Source organism: Mesoplodon bidens (assembly GCF_964165515.1).
Source record: "Mesoplodon bidens genome assembly, chromosome: 14".
Taxonomy (NCBI): Eukaryota; Metazoa; Chordata; class Mammalia; order Artiodactyla; family Ziphiidae; genus Mesoplodon; species Mesoplodon bidens.
Window position 1 is genome coordinate 18,936,077 of NC_138170.1, and position 22,700 is coordinate 18,958,776.

General features: G+C 42.3%; 1 protein-coding gene across 2 annotated transcripts in view; it reads right to left on the reverse strand.

Moving 5' to 3' along the window:
• The window catches only part of RNF149 (ring finger protein 149), a 28,498-nt gene that overhangs the window by 965 nt on the left and 4,833 nt on the right, over positions 1 to 22,700 (reverse strand). The window contains exons 2-7 of one of the 2 annotated variants that reach the window (XR_014017509.1): positions 17,383 to 17,633; positions 15,028 to 15,096; positions 12,411 to 12,493; positions 10,090 to 10,186; positions 6,609 to 6,807; positions 808 to 937 (exon numbers count right to left, since the gene is read on the reverse strand). Coding sequence is in view for 1 of the 2 variants with exons in the window: in XM_081254947.1 (XP_081111073.1) it covers positions 3,141 to 3,184; positions 6,609 to 6,807; positions 10,090 to 10,186; positions 12,411 to 12,493; positions 15,028 to 15,096; positions 17,383 to 17,633 (743 nt within the window). In the remaining variant the exon portion in view is untranslated. Of the gene's footprint in view, positions 1 to 807; positions 938 to 2,333; positions 3,185 to 6,608; positions 6,808 to 10,089; positions 10,187 to 12,410; positions 12,494 to 15,027; positions 15,097 to 17,382; positions 17,634 to 22,700 lie in introns of those variants that run through there. The other variant, XM_081254947.1, reaches the window with a different exon arrangement.

The window sequence follows — 22,700 nt, forward strand, 5'->3', positions numbered from 1 at the left end:
CATAACCAGTAATACAAGTACTAGTATTTTTGATGAATGAAATGCTTATAAGTGTTTTTAAAAACTTCAAAAACGAAATTAACTGGGGAAAGCGTAGGTGGCTTTTCTGGTTGGTTGTTGCATCACAGAAGCACAGTGTGTGCCACCCAAGACGAGCTCTGGTTCAGGCCAACGTCCCATGCTCTGTAAATCTCAAAGCAGGGCTTACGGTGAGCCCAAAGAAATGCTTTTGACTAAAACATGTCATTACCTCAGGTTCTAGTTAGTGATGTACGTGTGATGGCTTAACCTCAGCCCTCACTGATCACATCAACTTTAATGTGCCCAAATGGAGACTACAGCCAAACTAAGCCATCTTACTGGGGAATCTGGTTACGCTGGGTACTGTGTCCAAGTAAAAACACACCCGGTTCCTGAAGGTCTATTACTGTTAGTTATTGTTTTCATGATTCTAGTGGTCTTTGATTCAGCAAGTATATCATAAAGCATGTAGAGAGGTACTTAACTGCATGTTCAAGCCCTGAAGTTGCCCCAAGGTTCACTGATTATCTTTTCTTAAAGATATCTAAGCTCGCTGGAAAGGCCTATCTTGGAAATCTTGCCCTGACATTACTGAGGTCAGACCAGAGGTTCGCTTCAGGAGGTTTTGTCACCGTGTGCCCCCAGAGAGCCAACTGCTGAGGGACACACTGCAATTCGGCCTTTTAGTGTCATCATTCCTCAGTAACTACAGGGAGGGAGCAGTCTTTCAGGAAAGGCTCTGCGGATTCAACATCCCTGAAAGGACAGCGTGCAAGGAGCTATTACCTGCTCCAGGCGCTGTGTGTGCACCTCCCCTCTGGGCATCGTGGCTTTCTGATGGGAAGCCCGGGAGCAGCATGGCAGGCTGGTGTTCACATCCATGGGTCCACTGCCCTCCTCCACACGCTGCCTGAGGCTCTCAGTTAAAAAGAAAAAATACTGTCTCTACATTATTTGTGAAGAAATGGTCTTCATGACAACTGTCAGAAGGAAATCGATTACTGCCATAAATAATATAACCTTAACTACATCTCTCATTTACTAATCTTTCTTCATTGACATTCCCCAGATCCCCAGCATTTTATCAAGTTTATATTTCAGCAAAAATTCTAGTAATATCTGACCCTTTATCATGTTTACTTCCACCTAAGAAAAGAGTATCAAAGGAAACATTTTCAAAGTACTGAAGAGTTTTCTGTCTTCTCTTGCTAATTTCTTTATCTGCTGTTAAAGACTTGTGTTTCTAGAGATAAGAGTATTATAATTTTTCCAGTCTCTTTATAATTAGGGTTCAAACTTATGAATTAAGGGAGGCTCTAGCTGACAGCCACTGATTAAGAACTCACACTTCCGGGCTTCCCTGGTGGCGCAGTGGTTGAGAGTCCGCCTGCCGATGCAGGGGACACGGGTTCGTGCCCCGGTCTGGGAAGATCCCACATGCCGCAGAGCGGCTAGGCCCGTGAGCCATGGCTGCTGAGCCTGCGCGTCCGGAGCCTGTGCTCCGCAACGGGAGAGACCACAACAGTGAGAGGCCCGCGGACCGCAAAAAAAAAAAAAAAAAAAAAGAACTCACACTTCCATAATCATCAAAAACAATTTACCTTGATCTGTCACAGTATTCTTTTTAAAAGTCAGCTTCCTTGGCTACTGGGAAGAATTAAAGCATCTCCCTTACTGTGTGTGTTAAAATACAGAGCAAACAGTCTACTCAGTATAAAATCAAGGACATATTTTCCTATCCACAATGCACCACAGAAGGTGGATTTCAAAGATACTTGCTATTATGGAAACCTACTGAGGCTGACTGTTGAAATGAGAGCTCAAAGTAAGACAACTTCTATTCCAATAGCTCCTCACATGGAAACTGGCCTCAGTTTACTTCGTTCGGTAGACACTGTTTACTCACCTAGTATTTCACTGAGTGGCTGGAATCAAAGTGTAGTAAGTAGTTTGATAAAAATAAGCTATATAAACTTTACATCTTAGATACAGCTATAAAAATAAATTATTTAAATTTAAAAAATCATATATTCTTAATAAACGTGTATTTTTACCCACACAGATACACACAGTAACTAGTTTGGAAACGACAAAGGGCTACAATTTCAAGTTATAAAAAAATCTCTTCCTCATCCTTGACTTCCACCTCTAAGAAGTGAGAACAGACCGTGTGTGTGTCTGTTTAATCGCTTTATCAATTTAGAAAGCGGCCCCGAAAGCTTGAACAGCCCACTCCCTCCACCTCCACTGCCAAGGAAGAACAGCAAACGAGTAAAGAGGAGAGATGATTAAACAAGGTCACTGCCATTAAGTTTGCTTTAAAATTAATCAAGGAAACCGGTTACTTGTTTATTTTGTTACAACAGCAATGGAAAGTCCCCATCTACCACCCTTTATAATTGTAAAGATTAAACTGCAGTTGGAATCAGTATATTCATCATTTACCCCCAAAAACGCCATGTAAGAGTCCATCAGAGTCTGTCTACTCCATTTCTTTAACAAGCAATGAAGAACTTCATGCTCGTGCGCAATACGGAATCGTACCTTTTTTTATTTGTATAGAAAAAAATGGACAAAACTTCCCTCCTCATCAAGGTTAGAAGAAATTAGGTAATGAAAGGGAGAAATGCAAATCCTAAAAGTCAACCAGTGCTTTTCCCATAACTCCAAATAAAAAACAACAATGAAAGTGCTCTAAGGTTTGGAAATCTCTCTATAGTACAGAGGTGCAAGGAAACGACAGATTTCTCTCATCACATTTACAAGTTTAATGTTCTAAAGAAGTCTTTCCTCCAGGGAAGCTCAGGTGATCAATGACTGAATATAATCACACAACTCCATTTCAACTAGTCTGAACTCAATGTGCTTAGTCTAGAACCATCCTTGAGAGGAAAGAATTAATCTTACGATACATTTTAGTAGATAAATATATGAAGACTAATCAAAACTTCTCTTTAAGAATAAAGTATCTTAGCCCTTTGTATATCAAATCAGAGCCTGTAAGGTAAAAGAATGTACATTATTTTCACATATACAAACTAGGTGCTAAAGTAAAAAAAATACAATGTCCTTTCATTCAAGCCCAGGCTCTGTCCGCGACACTGCCGGCAGGTTATACGCTAGGAGGCAGGTCCTTCACGCTGAGGGTCACTCCTGCTTGTCTCTGCAACAAAGCAACAAAAGCCAGCGTTGGTTGGTATATTCTGAACTTTAATTCCATAAACACTGTTAGATTTGGAGATCACAGTTCAAGAAACAAATTACGGAAAATTTTAAATAAAACTTACATGGAAAAACGACAACCTATTCCAGACACACAAAATATATAAACACCCTCCTCACATACAGCATGAGAGGTTTTCTGGCATTAGCCTAATCAGTATTCACGTGGTCAGCACGGTGCTATAGAAAAGACATAGGCTGAGCTGGTGGGATTAATTTGAGAGTGTGTTTTCAAACACATAGCGATGGTGTCACCACCCATGAAAATAGTAGCTAGCATTTACTGGGCAATATAGGCCCTACAAGCTAGAGACAAGTATGGTATCCCCAATCTAGAGACTGGAAATTGAGGCACAGAGAGGTTCAAACCGGCCTTTGAACCCAGGTGGATGTTACTAGGAAGAGGAGTACAAGATAATTTCAGCACAGAAGGTTTCCTATGGTGACAGGATACTTCCTCAATCAGACCTGAGGTCAAGCAGACAAAAGAGGGGCCCCCTCAGGCAGACGCGTCCTCCACGGAGTGGGCTGCCATTAATAACCCCGCATCCATTTCCTAGGCGCTTCTGAGCAAATGTTAGCTCAGCTAGAAGTAAAGCTACACTACACTAATTATATAATTATAAGCAGACATTATACTAAAGTATTTACACTAAAGTACTAATGTCTGCTTGAAAGAATTGATTTTTTCCAATAGGTTTTTTTTTTTTTTTTTTCTGCGGCACGCGGGCCTCCCACCGCTGTGGCCCCTCCCGCCGCGGAGCACAGGCTCCGGATGCGCAGGCCCAGCGGCCATGGCTCACGGGCCCAGCCACTCCGCGGCACGAGGGATCCTCCCGGACCGGGGCACGAACCCGTGTCCCCTGCATCGGCAGGCGGACCCTCAACCACTGCGCCACCAGGGAAGCCCCAATAGTTTTTTTTTGTTTGTTTTTTGTTTTTGTTTTTGTTTTGCAGTACACGGGCCTCTCACTGTTGTGGCCTCTCCCGTGGCCGAGCACAGGCTCCGGACGCGCAGGCTCAGCGGCCATGGCTCACGGGCCCAGCCGCTCCGCGGCATGTGGGGTCTTCCCGGACCGGGGCATGAACCCGTGTCCCCTGCATCGGCAGGCGGACTCTCAACCACTGCGCCACCAGGGAAACCCTCCAACAGTTCTTAAACGATCCAATTATAGGGTAGAAAGAACATTAACATATAAATTACCTGACAAATTACCTGAACGAATTATGAATTACCTGAACAAATACTTGGAAATTTAGTTTAGGATAAGAGTTTTACATGTCCTGAAATATCTCAAGGGTAGTCAAGTACTAAAGGAAACAAATCTCGTTTCCTTTCTGGAGCCTGAAGGCAATGGCAAAAAAAAACAAAAAAAACAATGGTATGCACTTAGGCACAAAGCAATGGAATTCCTAAAAACAAGAACCATTTATAAACATTTATAAATGGAACTCTCTGCCTCCCAAGGCAGAGTCCCGGCAGGAGAGCTGGTGAGGAGAACTCCTACACAGTCCACCTTTCCACTTCCTCATTCTCTGAAATTCATTCTCCCTTTTTCTTACACAACGCATCCTTTCTTCCTCTGGTACTGGTTTAAAACTTAAATTCTCATATTTCTGTCTTTGCCTCCCAGATTCTAAAAATGGGCAAAAAAGACAAACCTATTCAGTTTGAATACTACCGATTTGGAAAACTATGCTTCCTCTTCCAGGATGGCAAAATTCAAAATTAGAAGCATCAATTCTTCCCAGTTAAAATAACCTATAAATTAATTCAACTATAATAAAAATTCTCATGGGAGTTTCTTACACATGGCAAGTTGATTTTAAGATTAATCTTAGGGCTTCCCTGGTGGCGCAGTGGTTGAGAATCTGCCTGCCAGTGCAGGGGATACGGGTTCGAGCCCTGGTCTGGGAGGATCCCACAGGCCGCGGAGCAACTAGGCCCGTGAGCCACAACTACTGAGCCTGCGCTCCACAACAAGAGAGGCCGCGAAAGTGAGAGGCCCGCGCACTGCGATGACGAGTGGCCCCCGCTTGCCACAACTAGAGAAAGCCCTCGCACAGAAACAAAGACCCAACACAGCAAAAATAATTAATTAATAAACTCCCACCGCCAACATCTTCTTTAAAAAAAAAGATTAATCTTAAAAAATGAAGAACAGTTCAGAATTCTTTTTTTAAAAAGAATAAAGATGAAGGAATTTTCCTTGCCTTTCAAATATCAAAACTTATTATTCACAAGTAATTATCACTAAACAATGGACAAGTGGTTAAACATTTGGGAAAAATAGGTTAGTTAAATCTCCCCTTAAACAATGCGGATTAAAGATTTAAATGTAAAATACAAAGCCACAAATGTCAGTAAAATTTAAATTAATAACCCTCAGATGAGACAGATTTTCCTAAGTTAGCATGCTGTCAAAGGCAGAAAGAATCATGAAAGAATGAGAAGCTAGACTAGATAAAAATCAAAGACCAAGAGCTCTTAGAATCAGTATGAAAAATTAGTTTCTCCATAGAAAAAGAAGCTAAGGATGAAATAATGGGCAACTCAGAAAAGAAATATAAATAACCAACAAATATGAAAAGATAATTGCATTAGTAATTTAAAACTATGCAATTCATTATTTTACAGACAGGTGGTAAATGTATACACAAAATGATTTCAGTGTTACTGATGACAAAAGTCCATCAGCAGGATGTGGTTTACAGAAATTACAGTGAATCCAAAATGTAATACTACGCAGCTGTACCAAATCATGTGTCTTGTCTACTGATAGAGAGAGAGCTTCACACATTAAGAGGAAAAAACAGGTCGCCTGGGCTTCCCTGGTGGCACAGTGGTTAGGAATCCGCCTGCCAATGCAGGGGACACAGGTTTGAGCCCTGGTCCTGGAAGATCCCACATGCCGCGAAACAACTAAGCCCGTGCACCACAACTACTGAGCCCGCATGCCACAACTACTGAGCCCGCATGCCATAACTGAAGCCCACGCAACTAGAGCCCGTGCTCTGCAACAAGAGAAGCCACTGCAAAGAGAAGCCTGCGCACTGCACGGAAGAGTAGCCCCCGCACACCGCAACTAGAGAAAAGCCCGCGCACAGCAACAAAGATCCAAGGCAGCCAAAAATTTAAAAAAAACAACAACAGGTCACCTAACGGCACATGAATGATATTGTCCCCATCCTTAAACACAGAAAAAACATCTGAAATATATTTATGGAAATGTTAAAATGGTATTTGCAGGTGTGAGGTCATGGTTATCATCCTTCCTTTATGCTTTTCTGCACCTTATGTATTTCTTCACCTTCTTTCAACCACTAATAACACCATTTTGTTCAAGAACCCGCACAAGACTCACCCAGCAAGGCCGTGTTTTCACCTGCGTCCTCTTTAAAACTGGCCTCGCAAGGCGGCACGGAGTCGCTGGTGGTGGGCGGCGCTGAGCTGCCCGCGTCACTTCTGTCACCATCTGGTAAAGTCAGACTCAGGTCTGCAGTCGAAACGCCCCCGGGAGGCGATTCTGGGGCAGGCGTCTCCTGCGCGTCCTCAAGCTCTCCCTTGAGAGTTAGAGCAAAGAAAATACCTTTTTTCAGTAACACGATCAGGCTTATCCATCATCTTTTGCTCATACTTCATAGAAAATATTTACTTTAATACACGAACATGGCAGAAAAGCACACCAGTGTCTCCTTTATTTAGCGTCAACCAGAAAACAAGCACTGTTCAATAAGCAGCTTATCAAGACCTAAATCCTTTTCCTCTAAAAACCCTTTTCCCCTTTGATACAAACGATGCCACCGTTTATTTACTGACAGAAAGTGGAGCTTCGTCACAAATGCACTTTCCTGCCTTTCTGAGCAGCCTGGCTGGGCGCTCATCACTAAGGCTGGAGCCCTGAGCTCGAATGACTGCCCTAATGGCTGCCAAGGTGCCAGGGCTTCGGAGACAAGCAGGCTTCTGAACAGCAGAGGGCTGCAGACTGTACCTGCATTCACTTAAAGATAACCAATTCTGCTCCTTCCTTATAGAAAGGGTGTCTACCCGCTGCCAGTTTGCCTTGCTTCCCCATTTGCTGCTTCAGAGAAGAAAAGGAGATCATGAAAGTCAGAGCGGGAGACTCTACAAGCATCACTACGTGGGGTCTCAAAATTCAGGGGCCATCCAGAAACCCTTCTCGATTCATGCCAGGGCCAAAGCTGTGTCCTGATGGCCGAAGCTGCTGCTAAGGGACCGACCGAAGGTGTGTGCGTTGGGGGGCGTTCCTGCGAACCCTGGCTCAGGCTGAGGGCAGCGCACAGCCCTGCCGCCCGCTCCTGGGGCCCTCGGGCCCAGGGGCCCTGCCGCCCGCACTGCTGGCTCCACACGTGTTCTGGAACCCTCTCCCCATTCCCAGGCACCACGTGGCTCCCTGCCTTCTCACAGGCAACCGAACACCCCCAGAACAGACTCGTGACGCACCAACCGACAAATCCTGTTGGGCTGCTGCAGCATCCGGGCTGCCGCACAGCCCACCCTCGTCTGTTCTTCCAGGTACTTGTCTAAATACCTGCCAAACTGAACTACCTGCCCGTCCCAAACCCCACCTGGTCACTCCCTGCGATACACTAACCCTTGAACACGCAGCTCAGACGTGCCTCTAAAAACCCCTCCCCGTCCCTTCCCACATGCAGCTGGCAGGGTCAAGGGCACCTTCCTCTGTGCCCACACTCTTCAAACAGGCCTCCCTGGCCAGCGGGGTGGGCTGCAGGCCCGGCTCCCACCCATCAGTCCAGAAAGCGGAGTCCCCCAGGAGCCTGTGAGCAGGAGGGCTGAGTCTTATCCCTTCGTCTACCTGGAGCCAAGTTGAGACCCAGCACCTTACACATCACTCCCCCGATGAATGCCTGCGCCCCATGAGCGAACAAACACAACGGGGCCAAGAGGCACATCAAAGCCGCTCTCACCGTGGTCATTTTCTTGGAAATGAGAACTAGTTACCATATGAGAGTCATAACTATCTCTACAATCCAACGCAGGAGGGGCCGATGGGCCCAAAGAAAATGGCAGATTTGTCAAAGGATTAAAAAAAAAAAAGTTAAAGGCAAGACAAATTAATTTCTTAAGTTTGATTTAAAGTTACTGTAGGTTTCTTCAAAAAAGCAAGCAAGCTTTCTGGGGACACATATTCTAGCTTTCTGAAATTAACATTCTGAAAGCAATCCAACCTGATATAAAATGAAGAGTCTTGATTTTTAACACATGAAACATACACATATATTTCCAAAAGCGAAACTCGCGAGGATTAAAGCCTCAACGCTAAGGTCAGTGAAATGCCTTTTGCACAAAGGTTTAGAAATGAAAAGAGGTTTAAAATGACTGACCGACGAAGAAAACAAAAGAAGCTTCGGAGCGTATCTACGAGAGGAAAAGACGAAGAAGGAGAACTGCCAAGAAAACACCCGTCTCGCTCCCTGGGTTCTACGGTTCCAAATGCGGTCCCAGGACGGCGTGAGGCAGTCGGGGGTGAGCCTCCACGTTGGGGAGAGCCGCCAGTTATCAAGACTAGGCACCAACGAACGTCAGAAATTCTACAGCAAAGGCACAGTATCCAGACATCCCGGCGCGTGAGTTTCCAGCAAGACAGTCCTGCGGCCTCCCCCTCCGTGTACCTCCGGTGAGGCCTCTGGAACTCACACTTGAGAATTATAATGCACAGAAAATCACACTGGTTCTTAAGGCAGTGCGTGGTCCCTCAGCTCTCTTTTGAAGCTACGCTGAACTAGAAAATGAAAAATACTCCGAAGGGGGCCTGCAGCCTTGAAGGCTGTTACGGCTTTAAGTCACATAAAATCATTATCATAATAAAAAACCTCTTTGTAGTTTCTACCTCTGTAATAAACGCTGCAAAAACCTCTGTTTAGCAACAAGAAATATATATTTGATACTTAAATTACTTCTTTCAGAGATCTGTTTCAAAACTATATTTAATCAAGAATATCTTGAGACATTAATAGATTATAGGAAGACTCTAAAAATATAACAATCTAGGAAGATCTGGGGTTTTTTCCCCATCTATGTCCCTCCCCTCTTTTGGGTAGGAGGGTAGTTTAGACATTGGACACTGGAACTAAGCAAGCCTGCACCTGAAAGCTGATTCCCTATTACCTCACCATGTGACCTTAGGTGAGCTACTTCTCTCTGAGCTCGAGTTTCTAGTCAGTAAAATAAGGAGAGTCACAGCGCTTCCCTCCCACAGGGGCTGGAAGAGTCAATGTAATAACTCGTGTAAGGCAGCAGCGCGTGGCTACTGTGACGCGCTCTTTCACTCTGCCCTCCCGTCTCTATTTTCTGAGGAAGGTCTATGACCATCTCAGTATCACAAAGTGATGGAGCACGTTCGGTGCAGGATAAATCTCCCCGCAGCATCCTGACTCTGAAACCCAAGTATCGGGAGAGCTGGTGTCAAGAGGTATGGGCTTTAGCTTCCTCGTATGTAAAATGTGCACCTGTGCATGAGGCTCCTTCCCTTGCAAACATTTTATAATAATTCTTGTTTATATGACACTAACTAGCATCTATACACCCTGCAGTGTATCACACCAACATCTATCAAAGATACCACTCTAAGTTCAAACTCTAAGGAAACACCTAGCATATTATTCTGTAATCACAAATTTAGTTCATTGATTTGGGGGAATGTCTTAAGAATTCACTTTTAATAAAGAGGAAAATTTCTTCAGGAACCACCAGGATGCTAGAAGGAGCATTTAGTCCACTCCTGCCTCTGGTCAGGAACAGAATCCAATCACTCAGGGAGAACGGGGGTGCAGAGATTGAATATAAACAAAAATGTAACAAACCCAATATCCCAGGGCTTTGATGACATCAAGTTTACACATTGGACACGTTCGGTGATCCAAAAGCCATGGGTCAATGCATATTCTATGAAAAATATGCCTAAAAAAATTAAGTATGTGTTAATGTTTTAAAATAAATGTTTATATCTTATAAAGGAAACAACACATTCCACCAACTCATCTTCTCATTACAAGTTAAATGCCATCAAATCAACATTCCAGTCTATTCATTTACCCTAGGTAGTCATCTATTCTATTTTTCCACGTTAAATTGAATCTGGCATGTAGAGGGAAATACCCACTTCGCTGCACAAAAATAACATGGTTTATTTTCACATCATGCTAGGATGTATTTTTATTTGGGAATAAATGTGGCCTAAGTAACGCAAGAGTAAACTAATAGTAACAAAGTAATACTAAACTGATAGTATCTGATATAGTCTATAAGATGACTCCAATGGAAATACAACAAAATATTAACAAGTCGTCTTTGGCTTGCAGGCTAAAAAAACACTTATTTTTTTGTCATATATTTTTGTAGCATCTACATTTTTCTAGAATGAAAATATCGCTTTCAGAATCAAAAAAAGAAAAACCACATATGAATTTTCTTCTTTTACTGACTGTCCTCACTGGCTAACTTCCCCTCCTGTGTGATGAATCTACATTTTCTACCTGTACTGCAGGTAAGCAGCTGTGGGTATCAGAGCCACACAGATCAGGCTCAGACACCAGCTGTGCGTCCTGATGCTGTGACTTTGAACTAGATCCTGAGGCCACTCTGCACCTACCCTGCAGCTGTTCTGAGGAGCAAACCTGTGATGTGGTTACAAGCGTGCTGGGCACAATAAATCCTCAGTAATTTTTCATTATTATTACTGTCGTCACTGTCTGAAGACCTTTCCTTCAAAGGGAAATCTGCCAGTGCAGTTAAAAATCACAGCATGTAAGGACATAACATGGTCCAGTCCAGCTTGTCTTGTGACCTTTCCATCCTCAAACTGAAACTGACCCACTGGAATCATTCTGAAAAAACAAAACCAACACGTGGGCTTTATTCGGAAATTTGTTGATATAAATCATAGGAGAAAATGGGGGTGGACGGAATAAAACCCCATGAAGGAGACCAGGATAAGCGCACATGTAAACTCGTCTGTTTATGAAGCTCCAGTACAAATCCCAGCTCGGCCTTCAGGAGTATCTGGATTTCCTATAAAAGGAAATCGGCCTCAGGCTGCTCACTGTGTGGCATCCAAGTCACAAAGACGTGCCCTAAGCCCACCTAGAGTAAAAATTCTTCTCTATCTTAATAATTTTCTACAGGACACCATCACCCGACACTGACCCCAATTCATTAAGTATCCACCACACCAACCCATATAAATGCCTGTAGACTTAAGTTCACCATCTTCATGCAGGAAAATTAATTTTGTTATTCTGATCCTCATTCCTTCATTTCCTCTACAGAACTCCTGAGAACTTAATCTGCTATAAAGTACTGGGATATACACAAATACACTTTGCAAACATAAAGCAAGACATAATTATATTTTAACTTGTGAACTGCTTCTAATAGGTGGGAAGTATAATTAAAATTGACCAGCTTTACAACATAATCTTTGTACACCTTCCTGCTAACAAAGCAATTTTTAAAAAAGTTAACAAAGTATCTCATTATTAAAAAGGAAACATAACTTCCTGTTGCTAAAGAAAATAAATTAATGAAATAAGGGAGGAATATTTATTTCACACAACCCCCAAAAGAACCCAAACCCAGGGTGCAAATAACAGCAGAGCCAAATCTAAGAAATAAGGCATCTCGGTAGAAAATAATAGACAAAGATACATAACCAGGAAATGTCTTTAAAAATAACATTTCTAATAAATGTCTGGGAAAATGCTCACTAGTTCAAAACATTAAGTATTAAAATATTTAAAAGTAAAAACACCAGCAAAGCCAGAGCCACATCTGCTGGCTGCTCCTGGCCCTCACCCCCAGGGCCTTCACCTATCCAAATAGCTCAATGGATAGTATAGATTCCCAGGACCCTAATGAAGCCTTACTTAAAAGACTAAAAGCCAATCTATGACAAAAGGACATAATGGGTCTTAGTGGTCACCTAAAGTCTCCAAGCAAAGCAATTTTAAAGTAAAACAATACAGGAGGAGCCTTGAAGACTTCCAGATTCTTTTCTAAAAGGTGAGATGATCACAAGATATCACCTGATAGCAAGGTCTTCATATCGTGAAAAACGTTCACTCTTTGGTCAGAAACCTGAAACTTGTCAGTAATTTTTAACATCTCAGGAAGTAAGAGAACGTACTTGCATGGCAGGATTCTGATAACATCCTTTCCTTTAAAATTTTCAATACACACTGCACAACTTTCAGCATCAACATCAATTCCCTGCAGAAAGAAGAGGAAAAAATTTACTATATCCTTAGTATACAGTATGCACTTGGTAAAACTCACTACAACAACAAAAACAAAACAAAACCAAAACTCACTACAACCTGGGTAAAACAATGATGAATTCTACTCTACAGTGGTACATCCTGAATTTAAACACAGATAATTTCTACTTGGTATTTATTTTTACCACTATCAAGGGATTTTTTTTTTTTTAAGTATTTGGCTGAAAAAGAAAAAATTTCATCGTCTACCTAATCAGACACGAATTATGTTTAAATTCTAGGCTACTGTTCATTTTTTTTAAGTGATCATATTTTAAGGGCTGTAGAAATGCAAATGCCTGCTTTATTATAATAAAATAAATTATTTTTCAAATGTAAAACAAAGAATGAATATCTAATTAGCTACTTGTTTTCTGGAATCATTAAAAACACAAAACAAAAGCAATTTCATTAGAATTTGTGAAAGAACAGAGCTATAACTTACAGATGAGAAAATGCAAATAGCTAAATATCTGAATGTATTCACCTCACTAGCAAAAAAAAGAGCCGTAAATTAAAAGAAGTTACCTTTTTCATATATCAAGTTAATACAGGTAAAAAGAAACAAAAACTGCTGGGGAAGAAGCAGTCTTGTGAAAAAATTTCAACTTCTGAGAATCTGTGGGTCACAGACCTTTTTGGTGGTGTCAGCCCTTCCCCCACTTCCCTGGGTACCCCCCTGGACATACCCACCTGGCTTCAGCCCATCTACCAAAGTAGGCATGGCCAGCCTGATAACCTGACCCAAAACTGGCCAATGAGATTCTCTCTCCCAGGACTCTGGGATGGGGATTCAGGAGCTACCAATCAGTGTCTGCAACTTTAGCAAGTTAATTTTATGGGACACAGCTTCACAGTCATCATGGAATTCTTTAAAAATATCTTTAGCCACGTGGGTCACGTGTTAACAAGCAAGCAGTAAAAACTGATTTTACATGTAGATACTGCTATCAAAGATTGTATTAAAATTAACTTTGTAACAGCACTTACAATTATATGTTGCAACTATACATTATCACCTTTTTTCACATGCCATGCAAGGCTGATGAAATAATTATTTCCCTAATGGTTTACAAGCTTAAACACTACTGTGATCAAGTCACAAGAAAAGAAAAATTAGAAAACAAATACAGTCTCCAGAACTGGACGAGGTGTAGATTTAAGAAAAAACACAGTATTTTTCTGTATAAGTTTAAAATGTAAAATTGTCAGAAAATCCACGTGTGTACCTCATGGACCATTTATGGATCCTTTTTTTTTAACCATTATTGCTGACAACTTTCAAAAAACAGTCCATAGAAGCCTATTTTCAAAAATGTTCTGTACACGAAGAGGATATCAGTTAGTTTATGTTCTCAAAGACTCCATGCAGTAAATTACACACACATAAATCTATGTCTTCTCATATTTAAGGACAGATTTCCTGCCACAGAGAGGAGAAGACACATTTCAAGAGGAACATAAAACTCCATGCTTGTCACGGAACTGCCAGCCGAATGCACAGTTTGTCCCAGGCATCTGCTGGACTCTCTCCCCAGGGACCCTCGTGATTTGTAAATCAGATGTTAATCTTCCCATGAGATGGGAAATTTTTTTTTTTTTTACACTTTTCCTGTTTAATACATCTACATGGAAAGAAGGCAGGGCCTTGCGCCAACTATGAAAATTCACTGGTATTATAACGTAAGGCATTCGGGCAAGAATGAAGCAAACAATGCAATTCCAAGAGTAGAAGATGTTACATATTCCACATGAACCATTAATGTCAGATTCCAAAGTTTTAAAATCAAAGGTCTATAAATTTAATGAGTGTTACTCTGAAGCTTTAATCCTTTAAGTAGGTCAGAGGAGGAGATGTGGGCCCAAATGCACTTACAGGGCACTGGCATGGACTAAATCTCAACTCAGGGAGATAAAACCAAAGTCGGAACAATGGAACCAACGCATAGCTATCTATGTCAACACAGCCATCAACATTTCCCCCGCACAGTAAACGGACCATTAGGAGAATACCTATTCCTGCATTAGCAACTGTTTTCCTTTGAGGAATCTATCCTCTAAGAACCTGAGGTTCTGAGATTTCGTTAGGATTTGTCCTATTCCAAAATGCTTCTGAACTCTGGTACGATTTTGGCCTTTTAAAAGTCTCAGGTTGGCCATGTGAAACGTTCCTTTTTTAAAGAGTTTTAAAAATATCTTTTCTCCCCTTCTCCACAAACCCCTGTGTTTTCTCCCTGTAATTAAAGGAGTCTCAGAGGGAATGCACAGAGAGTGTGAGATTTAATGGAGATGGACTTAAGCTTCAGGGTCTCCGGTAGAGACCAGAGCTTCTTCAGAGTTACCTGTGTCTGACCGACAGGTGGAGGATGGACGTGTGGGCACTGTCCAGCCAATGTGGCCACCTGAGCATGTGACATGTAGCCAGTGTGACTGAGGAACTGAGTGTTCAGTTTAATTCAAACAAACAAAAAACTAGGAAAATATTACCTTTTCTCCATGCTTTACAGTATGAAGAGGAAGCTGCCCAATAAGTTTCTTTGTTTCTTTTCTATGGCTCTTAGGGAGGAAAAACATTGTTATTATTGAAAATTTTAAGTCACTATTTAGAAAATTCATATAATATAAGCAGATGTGGAAAAATTTCATTTAAAAAGCAAAGTTAGATGACTACAATGAAACTAATTTTAAGAAATTACCACTGAAGGGCTTCCCTGGTGGAGCAGTGGTTAAGAATCCACCTGCCAATGCAGGGGACACGGGTTCGAGCCCTGGTCCTGGAAGATCCCACATGCCGCGAAGCAACTAAGCCCGTGCGCCACAACTACTGAGCCTGCGCTCTAGAGCCCAAGAGCCACAACTAGTAAGCCTGCGCGCCTAGAGCCCGTGCTCCTTCAACAAGAGAAGCCACCGCAATGAGAAGCCCGCGCACCACAACCAAGAGTAGCCCCCGCTCGCCGCAACTAAAGAAAGCCCACGCGCAGCAGCAAAGACCCAATGCAGCCAAAAATAAATAAATAAAATAAATTTAAAAAGAAGAAATTACCACTTAAGTCCTAATGTACACAACAGCCACATGTTAACTTAAGAGCTGTTTTGTTGCTCAAGAATACTTATTTTCAACTCAATGTCTGAAGAAGAAACCTTTTTTTTTTAACATCTTTATTGGAGTGTAATTGCTTTACAATGATGTGTTAAGTTTCTGCTTTATAACAAAGTGAGTCAGCTATATGTATATTTATGTCCCCATATCTCCTCCCTCTTGCGTCTCCCTCCCTCCCACCCTCCCTATCTCCCTCCCACCCCTCTAGGTGGTCAAAGCACCGAGCTGATATCCCTGTGCTATGTGGCTGCTTCCCACTAGCTATCTATTTTATGTTTGGTAGTGTATATTTGTCCATGCCACTCTCTCACTTCGTCCCAGCTTACCCTTCCCTCTCCCTGTGTCCTCAAGTCCATTCCCTATGTCTGCGTCTTTATTCCTATCCTGCTCCTAGGTTCTTCAAAACCACTTTTTTGTTTTTAGATTCCCTATATATGTGTTAGCATGCAGTATTTGTTTTTCTCTTTCTGACTTACTTCACTCTGTATGACAGACTCTAGGTCCATCCACCTCACTACAAATAACTCAGTCTCGTTTCTTTTTATGGCCGAGTAATATTCCATTGTATATATGTGCCACATCTTCTTTATCCATTCGTCTGTTGATGGACACTTAGGTTGCTCCCATGTCCTGGCTATTGTAAATAGTGCTGCAATGAACACTGTGGTACATGACTCTTTTTGAATTATGGTTTTCTCAGGGTATATGCCCAGTAGTGGGACTGCTGGGTCGTATGGTAGTTCTATTTGTAGTTTTTTAAGGAACCTCCATACTGTTCTCCATAGTGGCTGTATCCATTTACATTCCCACCAGCTGTGCAAGAGGGTTCGCTTTTAGAAGAAACCCATCTTATGTTTAATTACTGGTAAGAACGTGGTCAGCTGAGGAGGGGGCTCCATACACACAGCTGCTAACGTCCCTAAAAGGGCAGAGGCTTCCTAGTCGGAGGTGGAAGATGACCCAGAAATGACCATCTACAGCCTGCAGAGCCAGGAAGGGGGCGGTTCTCAAGACAACAGGTGGGTGGGGAACCCAGAGGGCCCTGCTCTCCCCTGTTACTGAACCAGTGTCTCTGCACATAAATGGCTCTGAACGCGGCTCCACCATGGAGACAGGGAGGCCCGTTCTCTTTCGAAACACAGAACCAGGTCCCCCCACCTCATGCCTTGCCTTTTTGTCATCCCTTTACATCTGGGAAGGACAGAGGGTCTCTGCAGGAGTGAAACATGACCCCATTTCCCACAGAACAGAAAGTTTAATATATTCTGATTTAATGCTTATTTCAAACCGCCCCCCCCACGGCTTCTCTGCTATGGTGGTGCAGTGATTAAGAATCTGCCTGCCAACGCAGAGGACACAGGTTCAAGCCCTGGTCCAGGAAGATTCCACATGCTGTGGAGCAACTAAGCCCGTGCACCACAACTACTGAGCCCGTGTGCCACATCTACTGAAGCCCGCGCTCCTTCAACAAGAGAAGCCACCGCAATGAGAAGCCCACGCACCACAACCAAGAGTAGCCCCGGCTCGCCGCAATTAGAGAAAGCCTGAGCGCAGCAACGAAAACCCAACGCAGCCAAAAATAAATAAAAATAAAATAAATTTATTCTAAAAATACCATATTAATACTTAAATATTGTGAGTGATAATGAAATTAAGAATATTGTCCAATAATTTCAAGCAATATATATAGGAAATATATACAAACTATCTTTTAAAAAGCAAAGTTAAAGAGAGACAATTACCTGACTTCCAAACTGTGAGCCAGTGTATAGGAAGCGCTGTATATAGTAAAATATTAGCCAGGCTAATGAGATAATCATCATGGTGATGAAGGCGATGGCCACAAACACCACGGACTGACCGCTGATGAACTCCTGTACATGCCGGGTGCCGAGCCCTATGGTCATTGTGACCGGAATGTCTTTCTGCACCAGATCCACAATTTCTCTTCCTTTGGGGTAGCTAACCATAATGACTACTATATTTCCTGTTCCTGTAGGAAAGAACAAAGGAATGAATATGAAGAACACAAAATAAGATACAAAGAAAGTATGGCTCCATGCACATACAACCAAAAACTGTGATCAAATGGGTAACTTTCTAGGAAAACCCAAGTTACCAACACTGGTCTCCAAGGAGGAAACACTGATTGCATAAGAAGTAGAATAAATCACTAAGAACTACCCCCTAGAAAGCAAGAGCCGTCCCCACCCCCGGTTCAGCTTCACAGGTGAGTTCTACCCCCAAACCTTCAAAGAGCAAGTAACATCAATGACATTTAAAGTGCTCCACAGCAGATTGAAAAAAAATAAAAAGAAGTCTTAAAATTATTTCTAAGGCAATAGAACCAAGCATGGTAGCAAAAAACCAACATAAGAACCACACAGACCAATTTCAAGTTGTGACTATTAATACGAATGCCTAAGCACACCCATTAACTCAGGGAGGCAATTGGAGAAGTTCCACTATGCTCGATATTATTTCATCTTGTTCTGAGGACATCAACAGACATAAGACAAAAAAATAAGAGAAATAAAAAAGGGATAAAATGGCCAATTTTACATGAATCTATAAATTAATTTTTTTAATTATCAATAGGATTTAAAAAACCTTAAAAATTCTGCTTCTAAAGCTCATTTAGGGGAAAAATAATAAAGAACAATCAGGAAAACTCTGTAAACAGTAAAACCTGGACTAGCCTTTGTTGTCAAAGTAATTAAAACAGTGTGGTAGTAGCATATGAAGACAACCAGAATGGTGCAGAATAAGAAGCCCAGAAACTAGACCCAAATACATCAAAGAATTCAGTAAATGATAAAAGTGGAATTTCAAATCAATGGGGTAAAATGGATTATTTTTTTAAAAAACAGTGTGGGTGCAACTGAGTATCACCTGAGGCTAAAAAAGCTGCATCCCTTCTTTGCAACTTAAGCCAAAATAAATTCTAACCAAATCCAAGATTTAAATATATAAAAAAGAGAAAACATAAAAGAGCCAGAAGAAACATGGGAATTAAAAAATAAGTAATATTGAAGGAAAACCTTTCCAAGTGTGAAAAATCACCTCGAAACTTCTTAAAAAAAAAAAAAAGATTTGAGCAACTAACCAATTATATAAAAACAAAAATTTTCTGCACTGGCTAAGAGAGAGGAAAATCAAGGACTCAAGATCAAAAGAGCAACTGGTCAATGGGGAAAAAAATACATGGAACATAACAAAGACAAAAAGCTAATTTCCTGTAAGAAAAAGAGCAAAAGAAAAACAAAGAAAATTAAGTCAGTTTGCAAAAAACACAAATGGGTTTAAGAAAAAAAAAATAGCATCTTTAGTGACATATAATTCACATGCCATAAAATTCATTCTTTTAAATAAGTGTACAATTCTTTGGTTTTTAGTATATTCACAAAGGCTGTGCAACCATCACCACTACCCAATTCCATAACATTTTCATCACCCCCAAAAGAAATCCTGTACATATTAGTGATCGCTCCCCCCAGAAAGGATATGGTACAAATGAAAACACACCTAAAAGACTGGCAAACATCAAAAAGTCTGATATGCCATATCAGCAAGAGCAAGTATAAACGGGCACTCGTGCTGGGGGAGTGAATTATTACGAGCTGGTATGGAGAGCAACAGCTACTAAAAGTTTTTAAATGCACATGTTTCCCTGACCCGGCAATTCCAGATCCAAGAAACTAATTCCAAAGGTACACTTATGTATGTACACAGGAGGAATCCATAAAGATATTTATTGCCAGTGTTTTTTCTAAAATTTTGCTATCACAGCCTAAATGTCCATCAATGGGACTTCCCTGGTGGTGCAGTGGTTAAGAACCGTCTGCCAGTGCAGGGGACACGGGTTCAAGCTCTGGTCAGGGAAGAACCCACATGCTGCGGAGCAACTAAGCCCGTGCGCCACAACTACTGAGTCTGTGCTCTAGAGCCCGCGAGCCACAACTACTGAAGCCTGAGTGCCTAGAGCCCGTGCTCCGCAACTAGAGAAGCCACCGCAATGAGAAGCCGCGCACCGCAATGAACAGTGGCCCCCGCTCGCCGCAACTAGAGAAAGCCTGCTCGCAGCAACGAAGACCCAACGCAGCCAAACATAAATAAATAAATCTATTTATTTATTAAAAATATATATATATAAATGTCCATCAATAATAGTTATATAATTTACAGTACGTGTGCACAGTCTGAGGCAGCGGCTCTGTTAACAGTGACGGCAGTCAAGACACAAGAGGGAAAAAGCCGCACGTAAAACTGTGGACAAGAGGTCTACGTGGCGATATCAGTACAGATGCCCCTGAAGGCTACCCCACAGACTGGGGACCCTGACTGCCTCCGGGCAGGGAGAGAGCTGGACACAGGAAAAATTCTCTATCAGGTGTACATATTACCTATTCAAAAACTAACTTACAAAATACATTTAAAGACTGTTCTCTGGCATTACACTGAAACCACATTCTAACACTATTTTATTATAGAGAGAAATTTAATCTGTAGCAAATCCGCCCTGGGCTGTGGGGATTTAGTTACTGAAACCCCAGAAGGGCACCCTTCTCAGGTGGCTGCTGTCTGGAGGCCGATCCTATGACCCAGCCCTAAAAGTGTTACTTGGCAAGTAACCTAGTTGTCTGAGCACTCACACAATCTACTACGTCATCACTGGGGAGACTTAATAAGGAGCAAGGTATTTCCTGCCTTCAGGGAAATAAACATCTCGTAGCCGAGAAAGACAAATACAGAAACAATTAGGATACTTATGCCACTTATGATTAGGCGGTGCTTTATAAGCTGAAAGCCCTTTTCATAAATTAAGAAAAGCTTCCTTTCGTGGAAAATTTCAAGCACATGCTAAAGGAGAAAGGAGAGTATAATGAACCCCATGTACCTGTCTCACTTTTATACAGAAAATAAAATGTTGCTATGCTACAGTTACAGTTTCTGGTACTGATGATAGAATGACCTTTGTGTGTTAATGGGGAAAACCCACTCTGAAGCACTTTCACTCTGTCTGTCACTTGAGGCAGAAAGAGTCGAGTAACCATTTCACAGCCGAAGGCTAAATACACTATCATGTGTAAAATAGACAGCTAGTTGGAACCTGCTGTAGAGCACAGGGAGCTGAGCTCGGTGCTCTGTGATGACCTAGATGAGTGGGATGGGGGAAGTGGGAGGGAGGTCCAAGAGGGAGGGGTATATGTATACACATAGCTGATTCACTTCGCTGTACAGCAGAAACTAACACAACACTGTAAAGCAATTATACTCCAATTTAAAAAAAAAAAAAAAAAAGAGTTGCTCAATGTCACACACCACCTGGAAAAGCCAGTTCCAGGGCCTGGAGCCCCAGCTCCTCCGTGTACCTCTGCCCTGCCCCCTCATCTGGGGGAACACAGGCTTCAAGGCCACCCGGGCTCACACCTCCCTCTGACAACCACTGGCTGGGTGCTCTGAGAGTAGTTGTTCAGCTGTAAAACAGGGATGAGAATTTTTCCATTTGGGGCTGTCGCTTATTTAACGAGAACGTGGAATAACAAAAAACTGCGGAAATGAACTGATCATTTTGTCTGGGGTGGGAGGGAACTTTTTCCCTGGGAAGTCAGTGCATCTTGACGGACAGGAAGAGTTCCCCAAGCAAAAGAAGGGAGATTTCTGGGCTGTGAAACCATCATATAAGAGCATATTTGGAATGGTGACTGGCCCAGTTTGGTTAGTGACTAAATACACATAAAGGCATCCTGCTTATCTCATTAGCCCCAGTGCCTCACGTAGAACCTGGCACATAGTAACTATTTAATAAATACTTGTTGTCTAAATGAGTGCGAGATGGGGGATGAGCTGAGAACACCCTAAACCTCAAGGGAGGGGCTGCAGACAAGCAGTGATTATCAGAAGGACACCTGGGACGGAAAACATCTCCAGTATCAATCTGAAATTTTTCACCTAGGAAACTCTTAGTTCATTAAGTTTCAAGAAACTGAAATAAAAAAATACTGAGTGCTAAATTTTGCTACACTCTATAGCAGCAAGATTGCTTCTGTGAACTACTTTAGATTTAAAAACTCAGAATGAAGACTTCTTCGATCCCGTGACTGGCTCTTCTGGGACATGTGTGGGATGAACTGGAGGCCGGGCAGTTGAGTAAACGTGCACTAGCTCAGGGTCACTGGGTGCACAACCCCAAGGGGTGCCGAGCACCGGCCCCACGTCTGGCCCTGCCCTCCCCTCCGGATGTACCGGGGGCCAGTCCTAGAGAGCCCTAGTGGCGCGAGAGCGCAAGTCACTGCTGATTGCCAAACCAAACGTTTTGCCCGTGCCTTCTTCAGACACAGACGCGCAGAGTCTCGGGACAAGGGGAGAAAAAGCCCTTTGAATGTTTTTCTTCCCCAGGCCTCAGTGCTACCAATCACACTGGACCAAAAAAGGTCACCTTGTGCAATGCCCGCCCTTCCCCAAAAGAACCTACAGACCTCACCGCTAAACTCCCCGAAGGCAGTCTGTTGTATTTCTGTCTTACACATCGGCGGCGCATAAGGTCTCAAACAGAGCACACGATCATAAACCTACTTGAGAAATAACAGTTCCCCTTACCACCTTGTCAAAAACAAACAAAAAATGTAAAAAGAAAATCTGTTTTGGTCAATAGCTTCAACATTCTGGAGGGTCACGTTTGAGTCTAGTGTACCGTTCCTCCTCCCTAGGAAACTGTTTAAAGTGGATTTCAACATTCTCTTGAAGGAGATGGGAACTGCTAAAATATTGAAAGTAGCGGCTTAGATTTCTGTTCTAGAAGACTGATACAGGCAGCGAGAAATACATTTTAAGTCTCCGAGAGAATCCCATGACCTTTCACGTTTTCTTTTTTCCAACAACTTAACTTCCACATTCTCTCCATCCCTCCCACCCCCCTCCCCAAACCTGGAGAATTCCTGGTCAGATCTTTAAGATGCAGCAATGCCTCTGAAGGACACCTCTTTCTACCCTCCTGCTAGAATGTCTTCCTGGGCCCCTCCCCCTCACTAGACAAGGACTACAGTTCTTACTTATTAGT